At 49.7% G+C, this 17,459-nt stretch overlaps 2 protein-coding genes across 3 annotated transcripts; both read left to right on the plus strand.

The window, feature by feature from the left end:
• The first annotated feature begins 1,511 nt into the window (after window positions 1-1,511).
• On the plus strand, window positions 1,512-7,295 carry ARL9 (ADP ribosylation factor like GTPase 9). The gene is made up of 4 exons (XM_027721609.2): window positions 1,512-1,774; window positions 2,172-2,340; window positions 4,883-5,058; window positions 6,127-7,295. Exons 1-4 carry the CDS (start codon window positions 1,625-1,627, stop codon window positions 6,304-6,306), a joined length of 675 nt encoding a protein of 224 aa, XP_027577410.1. The 5' UTR covers window positions 1,512-1,624; the 3' UTR covers window positions 6,307-7,295.
• Window positions 7,296-7,461: 166 nt separating this feature from the next.
• THEGL (theg spermatid protein like) lies at window positions 7,462-16,576 on the plus strand. Of its 2 annotated transcripts, none has more exons than XM_039379869.1 (9): window positions 7,462-7,519; window positions 8,309-8,339; window positions 10,516-10,566; window positions 11,543-11,665; window positions 13,248-13,361; window positions 13,671-13,782; window positions 14,895-14,974; window positions 15,549-15,724; window positions 16,294-16,417. In XM_039379869.1, the coding sequence occupies exons 1-9, from the start codon at window positions 7,495-7,497 to the stop codon at window positions 16,323-16,325; spliced, it is 744 nt and encodes a 247-aa protein (XP_039235803.1). In that variant the 5' UTR covers window positions 7,462-7,494; the 3' UTR covers window positions 16,326-16,417. The 2 variants fall into 2 exon arrangements, with proteins under 2 accessions (XP_039235803.1, XP_027577409.1); XM_027721608.2 differs by having other exon boundaries at window positions 7,463-7,519; window positions 14,895-15,026; window positions 16,294-16,576.
• The last annotated feature ends 883 nt before the right edge of the window (window positions 16,577-17,459 follow it).

Here is a 17,459-nt window from a genome sequence, read left to right on the forward strand (position 1 = left end):
GCACTTCCTCCTTTGGGCTGGACCATAGGTTTCCCATAGCAGAGTCTCAGGTGCTGGGTTTATAAAAATAAATAATTTGAATGGTACAGCAGCAGGTCAGCTTAGGCTGGCTGACTCTGGAGAGGGACCCAGAACAAAGAAATCCCCAAGCAATTATACCTTTGAGACTTATGCACGTGCCCTACACGTACCTTGCACTTGCCTCTTGGTCCATGGGTATTTTTGGTCTGGATCTTTAACACTTTAGTGAGGTATTTCTTTGTGTTCATGCAGGAAGGCTGTTAACAGTTCTTATATTGTGAAGTTGCAACTACTGCTGATGGTCGTTGTCTCCTGTTTTGTGCTTCCGGTGCACCTGCTTGCTAGAAAAGCATGCAAAACTAGAAAAGCTGTCTTAGGATAAACGTCTTTATCAACAACGAAAAAAACAGTGTGTTATCAATATGCTGCTTCTACTAAAGACAGAACAGCAATGTACCAGCTACTAGAAAAATTGCTAAGAAAATTAACTCCATTCCAGCTGAAAAGGTATCTAGGTGTAAGTTCACAGCTTGTGGCCCAAGGCTTCAGCAAGTCCAGCTAAGCAAGTAAAGCTAAGCAAACAGCATACTACCTCACACAGAATTATAACTCTGTGTAACTCATTCTGCTGAAAACTTACTCATGCTTAACAACTACTATCTCTTAACACCCATCTTGAAATATCTGGTTTGATCTGAATGAAGCCAAAACATTTTTCCAGACATGGACTGTCAAGGTGCAAGACATAGCACCTCAGAGAGAGTTGTCAGATGTCAGCCCAAAAGGCAAGGCTTCTGCCTCTGAAAGGATTTAAAGCAAAGGCCTGAAAAAGCAGGGAGCAAGGGAAATGTTACCGTGGCTTAAAAAAAAAAACAACAAATCCTGAGTCCCCACGGAGTAAAAATCTACTAAATAGAATCCAGTTTTTATTTCCTTTACTCTATGCTGGGAGTATCTGGAAGGGGGGCTGAAAGTGTGTTGTTGAGTGAGAAGAATGAGCATAGAGAAAACAGCTGTATGAATGGCTGCCAGAGCCATTTGCTGCCAAGTGAGTGCTGAACAAAAGAGTATTGTTTTTAAATTACTTCCCTGGGCGATGTGCCTCCTCTTAGCAAGCAGCTGGTGCCTTGAGGAGAGAAAGCACTATCCTACAGCATTCCAGTTTCTGGAGAATGCAGTTCTGTTCAAAAGGCGCTGTTCTTCTCTGGTCAAACCTGGCTGAAACTCTGGCCTGATGGAAACGCTGACTTATGGCACTGCTGGAGCCCTGCCTGTCCCGCGTGCCTGGACAGTGGCCTGACTGCTGCGCCAGAGATGGGTGCGCAGACAGAGGCAAGCTGGGAAAAAATCCCGTGGGACTGGGGTAAGGAGGGGGCAGCAGCAGTCGTGGGGGACGAGTGGCCTCCCTGTGACACTGAAAAGCCACTCGTGGCGCGGGTCGCTGCTTCATCGCTGCTCCATCGCTGCTCGCGTGTGCCCAGCCTGGCCCTGGGAGCGCGGCGGGCGCGGCGCTCGGGGCTGCGGAGGGCGCTGTCCGTGCGCGGAGGCGGTGCGCGGTGCCCGCGGTGCCCGGCGCGGTGTCGGTGCACAGAGCGGGGCGGCGATGGGCTCCCGCCTGCGGACGGCCGCGCTCTGCGGGGCGGCGCTGGCCCTAGCGGGCGGCGCGGCCGTGGCGCTCCGGGCCTGGGCCCGCCAGCGGAGCCGCGCCGCGCTGCCCGTCCCCCGGCCTGCTGCCGCTGCCACCGCCGATCAGGTACCGGGGCCGGGTCGGGGCAGCGGGCGAGGCCGCGGAGTCGGGGAGCGCCGACGGAGCCGCCGGGCGCCTCTGGCGGGGCCGCGCCGCCTCGGGGACGCCGGGCCTTCGGCCCTGCCGGGCCCTCGGCCCCGCCGCTCTCTGGAGCGCGGCGGCGCCCTGGGCCGCGCTGGGGCTGCCGCGCCGGGGCCGCTTTCCCCGCTTTCCTCCCCAGCAGCGTCCGGGGCCGGCGGGTGTCCCAGGGCTCCCCCATCGCCGCAGCCGTGCCCTTGTGCCGCAGGAGCCCGACGGGCATCTTCCACCTCCTCACCGCCAAGTGGCATTTGCTTGTGCCCTCCAGGCCCCTCGTTCAGCCTCCTTCTTTCCCCGGCTAACGGTGCTGCCTCTCGCTTTGCAGGGAAAAGGATACAGTAAGCAGATCCTGGTGCTGGGCCTGGATGGGGCTGGGAAGACTAGCGTTCTCCACTCCCTGGCAACTAACCACGTCAAGCGCAGCGTGGCTCCCACCGAGGGCTTCAATGCCATCTGCATCAACACTGAGGAGTCCCAGATGGAGTTTCTGGAGAGTGAGTGAACCCATTTTAGTGCAAAACATAAAATAAGTTCCTATTTTGTGCCTTAGAGGTCAGGCACATATTTTAAAAGCTCCATGTTCCTGCATGCCTGCTCCAATAACATGAAGTTATGATTATTTTCACCTTGGGGATTCTCTTTTCCTACCCAGCCTCTTTGAAGGACACAGTGGTGTTAGGTCAGTTTTCATTCAGCCCTGGCCACTAGGGAGTTCTGCTCTCAGAGAGAGAAGGGTAACAAGCCTGATTGGGTGAAACCAGCCCAAAGGAGAGATTTCCCCTGTAAGGCCTGTGTTGTGGTCCATAGCTGTCGTACAGCTTCTCCTTGGTGCTCAGGCCTGGCCAGGGGCAAGAGCCACAGAGGAATAAGTAATAAGTGAAAGAAGAGAGGAGGAAGAGAAAAGCTTTGTATGCTTTTTGTTCAAAAGCCTTATAAGTGGTGTTTTCTAGTCTTTAACAGCTTTTGAAGGTCTGTAGCATTTTGCTAAAATTTCTGTATTGTCCTTCGTGCTGATTTTGGGGTATTGTCCATGCCTGCAGAGGGCATCTCCTGTGATGCTTTTGGGATGTCAGAGCTGTTCAAGGTGCAGCTAGCTAATGGGAAAGGTGCAGACCGTGGAGTCAGGTCAGTCCTTGGTACAGAGAAGCTGACATCCCAGCTTCATCAGTGCCTGCTTTCTCTGGAGGAAGAAGCTGCCCATTGCTTCCTGCTGTTTCTGCACTATACTGTACCAGTGCTCAACTGTCTCAGTTGGCAGCTAGTGCATAGATGCCTCTGTACCTTTGTCAGCAGGCCTAAAGGAGTTATGCTATTCCCAGGTAAGTTTTTAAGGATGAGACCGTTAAGGCAGAGTTTCATTCCGAGTCTTGATAGCGTAGGAGTCTCTGCAGTGGCTGGGGGAAATCATCTCTGCAGTTATGCATGTAGTCTGTGCTCCTCACCTAGTAGGTAAGAGGGTGTTTCCTGCCTGGGGATGGTCTGGGCCCAGCACTGCACACCCCAGAGCAGAACCTGTTGTTTCTGAGTCGTCCTTCCCTCTCTGGTCCAGGTTGGTAGTGACTGAGATGTGATGGCTACGATCTGCCCCATGGGAAATGCAATGTCTCAGGCCAGTTTCAGCCAGGTAAATCCATGCATGGCTCTCTAATCTGGTTACTTATCCAGTCTGTACCATCGCCTAGTCCTGGGGTTAGCAGCCTATGCTGTGATCACATGGCACGAGGTGATCAGCAAACAGCAGGGGTTTTATTTTGCTGGCTTAGACAGATAGAAAAGTGTTCTATCTTTTTCTTTGTACCATCATACAGATAAGTGGGTGGTACACTTATCTGTGGTATTTTGTCTCTGCAAGGGATAGGAGCTCCTTGCTTCTGCTGAGTTCCTACTGGTTTGGGAAAAGAAAATGTGAGGCTGCTGACCCCTGGGTTATGCTATGCATGAATGTACTTAACAAAGGGAGCGGTGCTGAGCCCCTACAGTATCACAGTACAGCATCAGAGGCTTCTGTCCCAAGTGTTATGTGTCTGTCACAGCCTTTTGGCTCCTTTCCACAGTGGCAGTCTTGCAGTTCTGCCTACAGGTACACCAGGGTGCTTGAAGAAGAGGCAGCGGGAAATGTTACTTCCCTTTCCATATTCTTGAAACTGCTGAACCCTTTTGACTTTTAAGTGAAATTGCTTTGAAAGAGAACAAAGTCACGGAGGGCAGTAAAAAATGGTGGACTAGCAAGTCAGTTTTGAAAAGAGCTCCTGTCTACGGCAGGAGACAATTATATGGAACCCCAGATATATTGCTTTGAGAACTTGCTGCTTTTGAGAGACTCACCCATGCCTTTTGAGCACCTCAGTACTCTTTGAGCAAGTGGTCCTTGCAATATAGCTGGAGAAGATTTGGAGACCTGAAAACACATCTGAAATACTTAATAGTTATTCCTTCTCCTATTACACTCAGCAAATTACTGAACTCTTTGTCCCCAGATGGGAACAACAATCTCAAACAACTTGCTGCCTATGGATTCACCACAGAATTGTTGTAAGGTGGACAGTTTCCTCTGTACCCAGCAGAGAAGAGCTCAGGTAGAAATGTATCCTGTGCAAAGATTACACAAGGGTTGCCTGAAGAGTCTGCTGGGACTTGATTTTTTTCTCTTCCCAAGCACCTCTGGTTTTTGACCATATCAAAACTGTGGGAGTTTTGAACTAGTTCTTAGTGTCATACAAATATGAGAGAGCTTCATATACAGAGAGAGCCTCTCAAATATGAGAGCTTTCCTCACCTCAGAGCGAAATTTCTCTGGAAATTGTAGACCTGCTTTGTCTTAGGATGAGACAGGCATGTGGAGATAGGTTATATGGGGACCATATAACATGTTGTTATGGACACTGAACCTCTTTCTACTCTCCCTAATTGTTTGAGAGCAAGAACCAACAAGGCAGAAAGCAACCATAAAGAAAGTGAACCCAACTGAACTGCACCTCTGGGAGTAGTGTTGCTTGAATCATTTGGTGAATACTGTGCTGCTGTCTTCTCTTCCAGTCGGGGGCAGTGAATCTCTGCGTTCCTACTGGAAGATGTACTTGCCCAAAGTGCTGTTGCTAGTCTATGTTGTGGACTCGGCTGATCATGCCCGACTGCCTGTGGCGAAACAGCTGCTTCATCAACTGATCCAGAACAACTCCACCCTGCCCGTGGTGATTCTGGCCAACAAGCAGGTAAGAGTTCCCTCCTGCTAGCTGAGCTTGGGCTGGCAGCAGCTCTGGAAACAGCAACAAAGCCTTTCAAAGGAGGCTTTGTGCCTTTAAGGAGGCCACATGGCTGAGAGTCGTTCTGACACACCTGTTGACCGCAAAGCAAAATAATCTGAGGTTGAGTTTTGGATCTGCAAGATGCGGGTCCTGTGCCTGGCAAAGATGCAGTCAGAGCTGCGGGTGGAAACTGCTGCACAGGTTTTAGAGCTGCAAGGGAGACCACAGTTAGATCTGGAGTTAGGTTTCTGTTCTGAGTATCTGCCTAGAAGTGCCACTCTACCTAGCAGCAGCTAAACAGTGAAGCACCATTGTTTGCCTTCACATTGTCCAGTTGGTTGCTCCTAAGGCTGCTGTTGAAATCTGAGAGAAGGAGCAGCTTTCCTCACAAGGCAATGCTTCCTCCTAAGCTCTTTGTGAAAGTGTTGATGATTGGTGCTGTACCTGGAATAGAATTGAGCCTCCGGTATGGTCAGATGACGGAACAGCCCAAGGTTTTTAACCACAGATTTTCTTTTATCAGAGCTGTGTGCTCAGTTTGCTCTATGTTGTTGCCTCCTAAATTTCTGGTAACTGAGGCATGTTACTAGTCATTTGTGTTACTCTTGAACGCAAGTGCAGGCGTGGGCTTCATCAAACTCAAATGCACCAGCAACAGTGGTGATTAAGAAGGTATGCAGGGCATGACTGTTGTACGTTTGCACTGGTCTTGTAACTCTCTGATGTACACTTGGGGTCTTGGGCCAGGCAGGCTTTTGTTTGCCTTTTACAGGTGGTCTTACAGAGTTATCAGAAACACTGGAATTAGTATAGAAATAGAAACAGAACTGTACTCATATTTTCTTAGGTTAGGGATAAACTCTTTTCCCCAAAGCATTTTAGGGCATGAGAACTTGACCTCATAGAAGGTGTGTAAGAATGGTGCCCCAGAACTTTTGAGACCCTTCCCCTCCCTGGACAAAAGCAGTGGCTCAAAATGGGAATGGTGCCGCCACCTCTTGCAACTAACAGGCTTGTTTTATTTCTGTGTATCAGGACCTTGAAGGCGCGTATTGCATCACTGATATCCACGATGCTCTGGCACTGTCTGATATTGGGGACGAGAGGAAGATGTTCTTGATTGGTACCCACGTGGCAGAAGACGGCTCTGAGATCTCCTCCAGCATGAAGGATGCCAAGGAGCTGATAGCGCAGCTGGTTTTGGAAACACAGTGACAGCTCTTTTCCTACAAGGTGGTGTTTGTGGCTGAGGGAGAGCAGGTGTTACTGTATGGCCAGTTTGCCATGTGGCAACTGAAATGTACAGATATGTTTTCCTTGTGGGTGTGGAATTCCTCTGAAAGTGATGTCTAGTCGGTAAGGAAATCTAATTTATAGTGGTTTGAAAATACATTTGAGAAGTAGTCTATTTTTAGCATGTTTGTAGGGGGAAATTAGTCTCTCAGACAGCAGAGTTCAGGGGATATAAGGCTTAGATGGGCTAGATAGCTTCATGCCAGGTGGGAATCAAGCACTGATGTCAGTGGAACAAAGTTGCATCCAATGAATTTAACCTGGCTTGATGTCTCAGGCTTAAACTGAAATATGTTTACTTCACAGATTTTATAGAATCCTGTTAATGGTGCTTAACAGGTGTTCTGTTAAAAATGAGACCTCACTTCTTGTCAGTGTCAGAAACTGAAAGTGCTGCGACTAGTATTTTTGACAGTGACAATTCTTGCTGTGTTGGAGCTGGCTGTTAAGGGAATGGCAAATTGGTAATCTCTGGAAATTGGATTGGTTGTTTAGTGGGTAAGAACAAGAAAATGAAAGCAGTCATACATTAAGTGTTTCTTTGCCTACAGGCAAAAAACCAAAATGGTGTAATTTGAGGTAGTGACTGGAAGCATTTAAGTTAAATTGGCACCAAAGCTGGGAGACTCCTTCTTCAGGCTGAGCGGCTTATTTCAGCTTAGTCCGGGATGTCCTCGAACAAGCAGTCTTACGTGTGAAAACGCTGTTGTTTCTTGTGGTTTCTGTTAGCACAGCAGGCGGGGACGGTGATGAGCTGCTGATGGAGTGTCACTCTCCCAGTGTCCTCCTGCTCGAAGGAGGGCCCCGTGAGCAGTCCTGTAAGGACCCGTTTTGCAACCGCATCTATTGTACGAGGCTTTTGTAGTTTTGTCCTTTGTAACAGATGCATAAAGCAGAAAATTCCACCCTAACCCGTGGTCTGGGCTTCATTTACCCGAACAAGGAGTTGGGCTGCGGGGAACTCTCGAGGCCTCTCTGGGTGAGCCGCCGTGAAAACAGGTACAGGCCGGGGCCCTACCGCTGCCGCCCTTCCCACCCGGCTTGTGTGTGCCCCGGGCCCGCCGGGCGGGGCGGGCGGAGCCGTTGGTGCGGGCGGGGAGGGGCCGGGCCATGGCGGCGGCCGGGCCCATCCGAGGTGCGTGGAGGGCCGAGGCCCGCGGGGCGGGCTGGGGCGGCCCCTCCGCTCCGGCAGCGGCTCTGCCAGCCCCGGCCCCGCGCGGGGCTGCGGTGGGGCTCGGAGGGAGGGAGGGCTCCCGGGCACGGAGGGGCTGTGGTGCCGGCAGGCTCCTGGCACCGAAGCTGGGAGTGGTGGATGCCGGCCCCGATTCCTGGCCAGCGCTGCCCTCGGGGCACGTGGCTGCCTGAAATCCCCCCTGGTTTCCGCACAGTGGGACTGTTTCACTATCTCTGGCTTTCCTGTCATCCCATACCACACCCCCACACTTCCCACCTTAAAATACAGCTGGTTGTTTTCTGTCAGCACCAAGTCCCAGTTTAACTCAGCTGCTATTCCCCCGAGGCTCTGAAAAGTTCCCCCCCCCACGAAGCTACTGAAGTCAGTAATAAGGGGTAACTACACTGAGTCAGGTGGGAGTCTGCAGGTTGGTGGCCACTGGTGCCCAGGAGGGAGGATGCTGATGAGTGGATGTGGTGTTGGGGTGCTCTATCCTTCAGCCTTGGGGCTGCCAGCATCCCCCAGTAAGGGGCATCCACTGGTGAGGAGCACTTCATGTGCAGGGTGCATTGCCAGGCAGCTACACCTAGAAGGGGCCAGGGAAAAACAATACAAATACCTGCTGAGCAATTGTATTCTGAGGAGATGCACAAACGTCATCTGCCACATGATTATTTCATGCTAAAGAGCAGGCAGCCCAGACCACAGGTGTTACCAAGCTTTTAAATTCACCTATTTTTGTCTTTGCAGTTTCTTATTCATCTGTATACACACACACCAGGTAAGAAACCCTCCCAACCTCAGCCTCCTGGCTGAGTGTTGAGACCGTGCCTCGTTTTTCGTGGGAGGGCTCAGCCGGGGATTTACACCAAGCAGTGAGTCGATATATTGGATGACATAGTGGTAAACACTGAGAGGAAATGATGCCTGGTTTTCCCCTTCCCTCAGCTTTTCATGACAACATCTGACCATCCTGCTCCTTTAAAAGGGAAGCTGTGACTGTTTGCTTTACAAGGAATTGATCTCAAAGGGAGTTGATCCCCCTTAAGCAATGAGTCTGTGAGAGCTCAGGCAGCAGAGAGGAGGTCTTTCTTTGTCTGGCTGCAGCAAGTCCTCATTTTCCTTACTGGGAAGCATGAGCAGGACCAAACAACAAAGCGCTCCCCCAGGGCTGTCTCGTTGTCAGTGAGGTGGCTTAACTCCTTCAAATTGCAGAGCTGCTGCAGGTGCATCCTGTATGGGGATGCCTGTCTGTCTAGAGATTTTGCCATGATAAAAGAGTCAAAAGTAATATTTTTTTTTATTAATTGGGAAAAAAAAAATTAATACTTAATGATTGTCAAGTTGAGAGACCTGATTTGAACATACGTGTGGCTCGTTCATTGGCTGGGTCATGATGCAAGCTTTGCACAGCAGTGTCCAAGCCAGCAGTGCAGGGCATTAGGGCCGTGTGCACGCTGTGCTAGATTTGGCTGTGGCCATGTGGTGGTTATGTGCCAGCAGCAGAGGAAAAGCAGCAAGCCTGCTTGCAGAGATAGTGCTAGCTCTGTGGTGCAGCTAGGCTGGGGGAGACCTCTGCCTGTTAATCCTTTACCCCCTTGCAACTTAGCAAGGAAAAGCTGCTGGGCAACCACTTGGGAATAAACAGCTGAAGCTGGTTTTTGGCTCCTGAAATGATGTCTGCCTTCCTGACTCTGTCCCATTTTGAACTGGTGGCAGGGGGCCAAAGTCCTACAGGCACAGTTCCCTGTGTGGGATCTCAGTGGGAGCTGTGTTTCCAGTGTTGTAGCTGGCAATTGGGTGTGACGGGGAGATAAATCAGCAGGCACTTCACAGGGAGCGTGTGGTGAAGATGCTGTAACAGCAGCCTGCCGTTGTTAGGATCTCTGTGCTGAGCACTTTGGCAAGCATTTGTGGGACTTGGCATCTCACTAGAGGTATTAGCCTCATCAGAGAAACCACAGGTGTGTCCCCAAAGCACAGACTGTTTTCTACCAGCAAATCTCTCTCTCTGTTGGTGTCCTTGCTCTTCTCTAGGGCTATGCTGCCTTATTGAAGGGTGATACTGAGGAGGGAAGCAATGCGCCAGGATTTCAACTTCTGTGCTTTTTCCATGGTGGGGCACTTCCACAGCTGCCTGCACAGTGTGGTTGTTCACCGCTGGCTGGGGGTAGGCACCTGCAGCCCCAGTGGGTGGGTATAGGCTTGGTCTGTGACATCCAAGAGTTGTGCAACACACTTGTGGCACTGGATCATCTCGTTGTTCTCTCTCTACCATGCTCATAAAGCACAAGCATTTCCCGGCCATTGGGATTTCAGGCCTGGTACTCTTGATCAGCAGGAACAGCAGTGATATCTGATCTTTCTGAGAGGTTTTGGTCTGTTGTATATTCAATAAAAACATTTTCACAGCTGCTCCTAGGCCAGAGACCATGTACGTTTCTGTGCTCTAAGCATCTAAGACCTCTGTGCTAAATGGACTGAAATAAAATATACTCCTAAAGCCATGTGGGTACAGTGCTGTCTCCATGATGCCTTTTAGTAAACCACAACGGTGTTGATAACAGGTGTTTTTGTTCGTCTGGGCTTCCATAGGCTGGGAGATCATCCCTCTCCTACCTGCAGAGGTTTCATGTATATAACCATAAAAGTTCCTTCCCACTCTACCTGCCATGTACCAAAGGGACCTCGCAGTGAAGACAGAATTGCAAATTTGTGTCTCTACAATCCAAAAGAAAGCACAAAAATTCATGGGCTGGTGAGTTTGCCAGATTGAATGGATGGAAAGTACTTGAAGAGAGAGATCCTTAAACACACTCTCTCAAGGGAATGGAGGCAAAAGCACTGGGGTTTCAGACTGCGTTATATGGCTTTGAGTACAGCAGTGGCTTTTTTATGCTTTGTTAGTTTAACTGTATGTTTAATGGCATTTTTGTCCTTTTCTGCAATTCTGACAGGATACGTGTACTTGCGGAACCCAAGCAAGTAGCTTATGAAAGCAGTCCCAGGTAAGTAGGTGCTCAAACAGCCCTTGCTCAGGGTCTGGGGACTGATGGGGCTCAGGCAGATCAAACCCTTGGCCATTGTCTTGCTACTGCTTTCCTCTCTGTCTCCAGAAAAGCAGACTGAGAAATTCAGTACTTGAAGGGCTCCCTCCAATTTGCCCTTTCTTGTGTTCAGTCAAAAAACTGGGCTTGACTTGGGTCTTGCCTTTGTTGCCCCCTCTGAGCGGCCCAACTGAGATGTTGCAGGGTAGGATGGTGCTGTGGTGCAAGGTGACTGGACCTCATTGGAACCACAGGCTACTGTATCCTGGAGGACAGCTTTAGTAACAGAGTTGCTGTCTGCAGGATGTGGTCAAGCTATAGCTTGACAAGCCAGGCCAACAGTCTCTTGATAACTCTTCTCCATTGTCTGGATGGGTCTCAAAAAAGGCTTGAGAAACCCATTGCCCTACTGTTCCCTGTCCCGACTACTCTGAAACCCTCTCCCACCATGGCCACTCTCTCACTGGAGGATGAGCAACTCCAAATTAGCCCTGGGTACAGGAGAGTAACCACTAATGTGCTGTAAAACCTCACCCACTTTCCATGGCACACCCTGACTGTAACATTATTTTTACTGTCATACCTGTGGTATAGTTAGGTGGTAATAGTGAGGCAAAAAAAATGTAATCATGAAACTCCCTCAGGGGTTTCAGAGATGTAGTGAAATGACTCTTTCTGCACATCCTCCAGTAACTAAAACCAGACATAACTTGAAGGTTCTTTTGTTTTTGAGTTGACAACAACCACCTGGAGAGTGTTAGGAAGTTCAGTGCAACAGAAGGTGAATGCTCAGGGGATGGTAGTGGCACTTTAAAGCTGTGGGGAGCCATAGAGAATGTGTGTGTGTTCTATCCTAAGAAGGGAAGGATAATCCCAGCAAACACATTTCCCCCTTGTGCATATTACCAAAATTTCACACCCTTTCTGTTCTTGCTAGGCTTGAGTGGGGAAACCAAGAGACGATCTGGCCTCTATCATGGGGGGCTATGACATCTCGACCATCTTCAAGAATAACGTTACTGTCCAAATCCAAGAAAGACTTTTGCGAGCACCAGCGAAGGTCAGTGATGCAGTACCACAACCTGGGGAAGGAGGCAGCTCAGAGTGTGGTCTCTAATCAGGGGAGACATGCTGTCTCTTAGGGGAAGGGGAGATGCCATCTCCTCTGCTACCACCGCTGCCCCACAGGGAGCCCCATGGCATTGAGACTCACCAGGCTGTTTTGTGCTTGGAACAGGGGCTGCCTATAGCAGGGAGGAAAGTGCTATGGGAGCATAGTCACCCTGAGTGCTTGACTTCCAACAGGGTTAGGAACTGGGGGGTGCTAAGTTTTGGTGCCCTTTTATTTCCTCGTACCCACTGCCTGGCTGTGGGAAGGACTTCTGCAACACATGGTTGCTCATCTGATGATGCAGGTTCCCATCAGCGGCCTTAGGAACTTGCCTTGATCTCAGTCTTCAAGCACACGGGAGCATGTTCCTCTGCTCTTAACAAAAAAACCCCAGCCAACAGCTCTGCTTTGGCTCGGAAGCAGACAAGTGTATGCATGCGTTCCTTGACGGAAATGTGTGTGTTGCACCTGCAAGCACAGGGGAACCGTCCCTAGAGTATTCCCTGTTCGTATTGGGGCTGATGCAGCCTAGCCAGGCACCTGGATACAATTAATGATCCCCTGCATCCTCTTGGATTCTGACCTAAATCTTGAAAGTAAAGGTCAGCCACAGAGACATCTTAGAGCATCCTGCTGCTGGAAGGAATCCAGGTGTCTTGCCTTGAATAAGACCTCTGCTGTCACTGCATGTTGAAGAACTAGACCATGTTTTGGAATAAGAGTGAAAAATGATATAAAAAGTGTAAACAACAGTGGCCTTGGGTGATGCTGCATTACTTGAAGCAAGTCATCTCTAACTCTCTTAGAGGAGATGAAGCTCTTTTGAAGACAGGAAGGTGGCTGCTAATCTGTAAGAAGTCATAGCAACGAGTGTGGAGAGGAAACTGTTGCACTCCTGGCTTTCCTCTGCCTGGAGGGATGTCAAGACATGCATGTTTGTAGTTTTCTCCCCTCCTGCCACTATCACCATGGGTTCTCATCCTCTTGAGAGCTTTTGCCTCTTGCTAATGGTGTCCATCTGACAGCCCTTTCTGTCTTTCCACTTACCTCTGCTTACTTCTTCCCTGGTGATGACAGGCATCTTCCAACAGTTATGGCTGATGGAAAGCTGGATGAACAGACCATTTTTGAGCCTGGAGAGATGAAAGGAGCTACAAGGGCACAAGATGCTATCAGGCCATTGTAAAAAAGAGGTTTCTAAATTGGCAGAGCTGACCAACAACTGGGTGTTGTGTAGTGGCTTCTTGAAATGATCAAGGAAAAGCCTAGCCTTTGAAAGCAATGCACTGAGGGTGCTTAAAAGAGAACTCTTCAGACACAAACACCATTTACCTTTAAAGTGAAGAAATCTGAAGTGTAAATGCCTATTTGTTTGTGGCTTTTCCATGTGCACCAGGGCCAGCTTTTGTCCATGCAGCAGGCATGGATGTTTAACCCATCTTAGGATACCATCTGCCAGGATCATGTTCTCTGTCAGTTGCCTTCTGCTAACCCTTCTGTGCTGTTCCTCAAAATCCTTCTTCTTGTACAGCTACAGATCAGTGATCGGTGGGCGTCCCCTGCTAGTGAAGTTTGCCTACCCTTCTGAGCGGCTGCTGAAGTTGGCTGAACCTAAAAAATTACACCCGGCTTCCCTGCAACAAAGGTGAGAGACTAGAAAACCTATAGGGTGCTACAAGTAGGCCCTTGGGCCTCGTAGCATCAGTGCAGCTTCAAAGTAATAAATGCAGCAACAGAGGATGGGTATAACAGAGGGCAAAATTCAGAGCGGGGTCTCTGCTGGCATTAGAACTTCTGGAAGCTCTCATGGGATGAGTTTTACACTGGAAATGGCCACAAACAAAGCTGTCTTCTACTGCAGCAAACATGAGGCTTAAACGTCCCAGCTGCAGCCTGGTTAAACCACGGTGGGGGAGTATCTGTGAGTGGCGGTGCCATGACTCTCTGCTTCCAGATCCCCCGAGTGGCCCGTGTCACTATCTGCACTGACCTATAATGCCTCCCCACGGATCCTCGAGCTTGCCCGGCCAAAGTTGCTGCATCCAGAGTTCATTCCGCCCAGAGAGGTGAGGAGGTGGTTGAGTGAGATTTGGAGGGAACAGTGATGCAGCAAACTGTCCTGAGTTTTTACATCCTGTATCCTGCCTCTGGATGTGCCCAATGTGTGCTATGGAGGGGAGAAGCTGTCTGGTTCTGATGGGATTTATGATACTTAGAGAAACTGCCTTCTCAGAGTGAGATACTGTCTTTGCAAATCTCCCTGCTGAGAGACAGAAAACAGCCAGGCTGGAGCAGCCTAGTATAGCAGGGGAGCCAAGGGAGGCATCTGGGCTGCATCCCCTGATAAAGCAGACTGGGAAACTGGAGAAACCTGATGGGAATGGTCTGTTTAGCTCTTAGGGAGAACAGTCATGTTTGTAGTTAGGCAGCTTTGCTCCTCTATGTATATAGGGGGCATAAGATTGCAAACACTATGTGTGTTTTAACAGTGTTTTACTAGAAGCCTAATTTAGAGACTTATTTCTGAACTTGTTCCTTTTAGGTGGGTCATTGGTTTGGCAGGGGTGAAAGGGCTTGGAGCAATCTCAGATTACACTCATTTCTGTGGCAAAGGCTAGACTGCATGGATGCAGTCTCTGGGGCTGGGAAATGAGAGGCTGCGCTGGAGCAGGATTTGGCAACGGGAACCCTGTGAAAAATAGGGAAGAAGTCCCATGCTGGAGCAGCAATCACTTTTTCCATAGGAATGCAGTTAACTGTACCAGCCCTTTTACCCTGAAATCTGTGTGTCTCTCCTTAGCAGGGAAATCATTTGATTCAGCCAGGAAGATGAACATGAAAAATATGGAAGAAATTTCTCTGCTACAGGGAGAAATTTACTTGGCTACACATGCTCTCATTAATGGCATTCCTCTCCTGGCTATGAGTAGGCAACAGTGAGGAAAAGAAGTGATAGTGGCTATGACATACGAATCCCTATAACACTGAAATTACCTTATAGTTCAGGTGAAAAAAGAACAGTGGGTGCTGGGGAAGTAAGAGTGCTCCTTCTTGTGACCATGTCTGCAGAGGAAGGGTGCTGAGATGCTCATCCTTGTGGAGAGGGAGCGTGTCCCTGTGGGCTGCTGTGGACAAGCTCTGTATCTGCACATTCCTCCTCCATTCTGAACCCATGCAGGTACCAACACAGGTTCCAACTCCTGCGACCTTGGCCAGCGCATCCTCGCGGTTAGAGCGTCTGGCAGAGCCCTGTGTCAGGCAGGTGACCTGCTGCTATAAGCACAGCTATCCTGAATCTGTCATTCGTCCGGTAAGGCAGCATCACCCGGGACCCTGTATGGAAGGGACACTTGGCAGAGGAGAGGGCATGGGTGCTCAGTCCCTTGTGGCTCTCTTCATGGCAGCCCTGAATGTGCTGCTCTCTGTAAGGCTGATGTAGCTGCTTCCTGAGCTGGAAAGCAGGACTCATCTTCCATTCAGAGCATGAGCTGACTCCCGTAGGTGTCCCCAGAGAATGGCAGAGCTGAGCCTAGCCTGCAGTTGTGGGGATGGGGAGAGGGAGACAAGTGTCTAACCAGGATCTCCAGTGCTGCGGGGTGGGTTGGACAAAGGGCTGTGGGTAAGGGGAGGCTGGAGGGCAGGTTGTGGGAATGGCCAAGCAGTGATTTCTGCTTCTACAGTTTGTCTGGTGCCAAACATGTCTGAGGACAGGATTGTGTCCCATCTGCTTGTAGTCAGTGGCTGTGAACCTGGGTACACTGAGTTACTGGAGGCTGACCACTCTCGAATGCCAGGAGCACCTCTAAGGACCTTCCTCCTAATTCTTCCACAGGTTTCCAAGTCAGCTCAGCAGGCAGTTGCGAGCCCTCGGACCATTGAGCTGGCTAGGCCAAAGAAACTGCATTCTAAGTACGCGGCCCCGCGGGATCCTCAGTGGCCAGTGTCAGAGGCTGCCAAGCGTGCAGTGGCTACACCAAGGATTGTGGAACTGGCCCAGCCTGGCAAAAGGTAGGTGCTGCTTCCCTGTCATGGGGAAATTATCAGCTGCCAGCCCATTTTCTGCAGGCCATAGCACCTTGTTATTTGTGTTTGGCCAGTGAGATTAAGCCACTGTTCTTCCACTTCCAAAATGCATGGATTTTCTATGTCTGGATGTGATAATGCTACATGGGTTGTGCAATTTTGAGGTGGAAGGACAGTCAAAAGAGAAGAAATAGGAACTTTCTAATTCCAGCAGGAATTACTGGTTGGGATTTCTTATTAAGTACTATCATAAAAATCACCCAACTGGCACAGGGCACAATGTAGCACATTCATGTTGCCCAGCATGATGCAGCTGACCTCAGCCCAGCCTGCAGGAAGTGCTGGATAGGATGTTTCACAGAGGGTGGGGGAATGCCTGGCTGTAGTGACTGCCAGACAGTCCTTCTCCTGGTGACAGCAGTGGAGGCATGACTCCTTTTGTCCTCCCTTGACAGGGAGGGGCAGGGCGCAGGTGGAGGTGTGTCAGCTGGCAGGCAGCTGGCAGCTGGCCCTGCTCTAGTCGAGACTGACCATCCCTACTCTCTCTCCCCCAGGCCTCCCATGGGCTTGGCTCAATTCAACCTAGATGCATTCAGAGTGAAGGAGACTGCTATGAAGGCAACTTGTTCTGATCGGATCCGAGAACTAGCTCGCCCAGTTCAGCGCTAAGCTCCCTCAGAAATGCACCTGCCAGCTGCCCCCATCACCCCTTGGAACATCACTCTCTCTGGGATGTGCTGTGTGTAGAAAATCTACTTGAACACAGCACAGAGGCAGCACTCAGCAGGAACACTTTCTGGGAATTCAAATAAAATGGTCACTCCTTAAGAACAGTCACCAGGGGAAATGAACAGAATTTGACCTAATCTGGGAAGCCTCTCTCCCTAGGATGGGTTATATCTGCAGTTTCTCTCCTTATTGTTTTGCTGTAATAGTTAAAGAAATAATGAAACAACTGCTGGGGGAAGGCAGCACAGGACCTGTTCTTTCACACAAGAAAGTGTGGCAAACCAAACACAACAGCATGCAGTAGGGTGATGCAACACAACTCCTGAACTTGGGTTTAAAAATTTTTGCTAAAGTTTAAAGAACTTCTTGCTGACACAAAGTTTTGTGCTTGTGACAGAAGTAGAGACACAAAAGGCTGCAATGTATGTTGAGTTGGCTTGGATTTGGGGCCTGTTTTCTCAAACGCCTGAAGAACAGGCAGATCCAGCCTTTTCTGTTGCATGCATCTTTGATACACATTATGCATCTGGGTAAAATCTGTGCAGTTCAGATACTCAGTTGTGTCACCCTGGGCAAAATTGGGATTTTTGGAGCCTAACTCAAAAAAGCAGAGTTCCCCTCAGTGTAAGAGAGAAAGCACATTGCAAAGGCTAAGAAGAAAACAGATATTGATGCCAGACTCTGCAGAACAAATTCTGAGCTCCAGTCGGGTCTGAGAGCAAGTCAGTTTGGCAGCTGGATTGCAGGGGAACAACATAGCCTTTGCAGGACATGGCACAGGGAGAATGCTTTTATCTGTTTGCTACAAGTTTGGTGTGCTTTGCCCTGGCAGCCCAACCACTGGCAATGGGCTGGAGATACTGAGGCAAGAGAGATGCTCACTAGTAAGGGACAAAAGCCACAAATGAAAGCATGTGGCAGTTTCAGAGTCAATGTATTTTAATCTTTCCTGTGTTAAGCTGATTCTGCTTCCAAAGAAGTAGAGGCAGGT

This window comes from Pipra filicauda, unplaced genomic scaffold (genome assembly GCF_003945595.2).
Source record: "Pipra filicauda isolate LSUMZ 115617 unplaced genomic scaffold, ASM394559v2 scaffold17_size4572894_pilon, whole genome shotgun sequence".
NCBI classification, from domain to species: Eukaryota; Metazoa; Chordata; class Aves; order Passeriformes; family Pipridae; genus Pipra; species Pipra filicauda.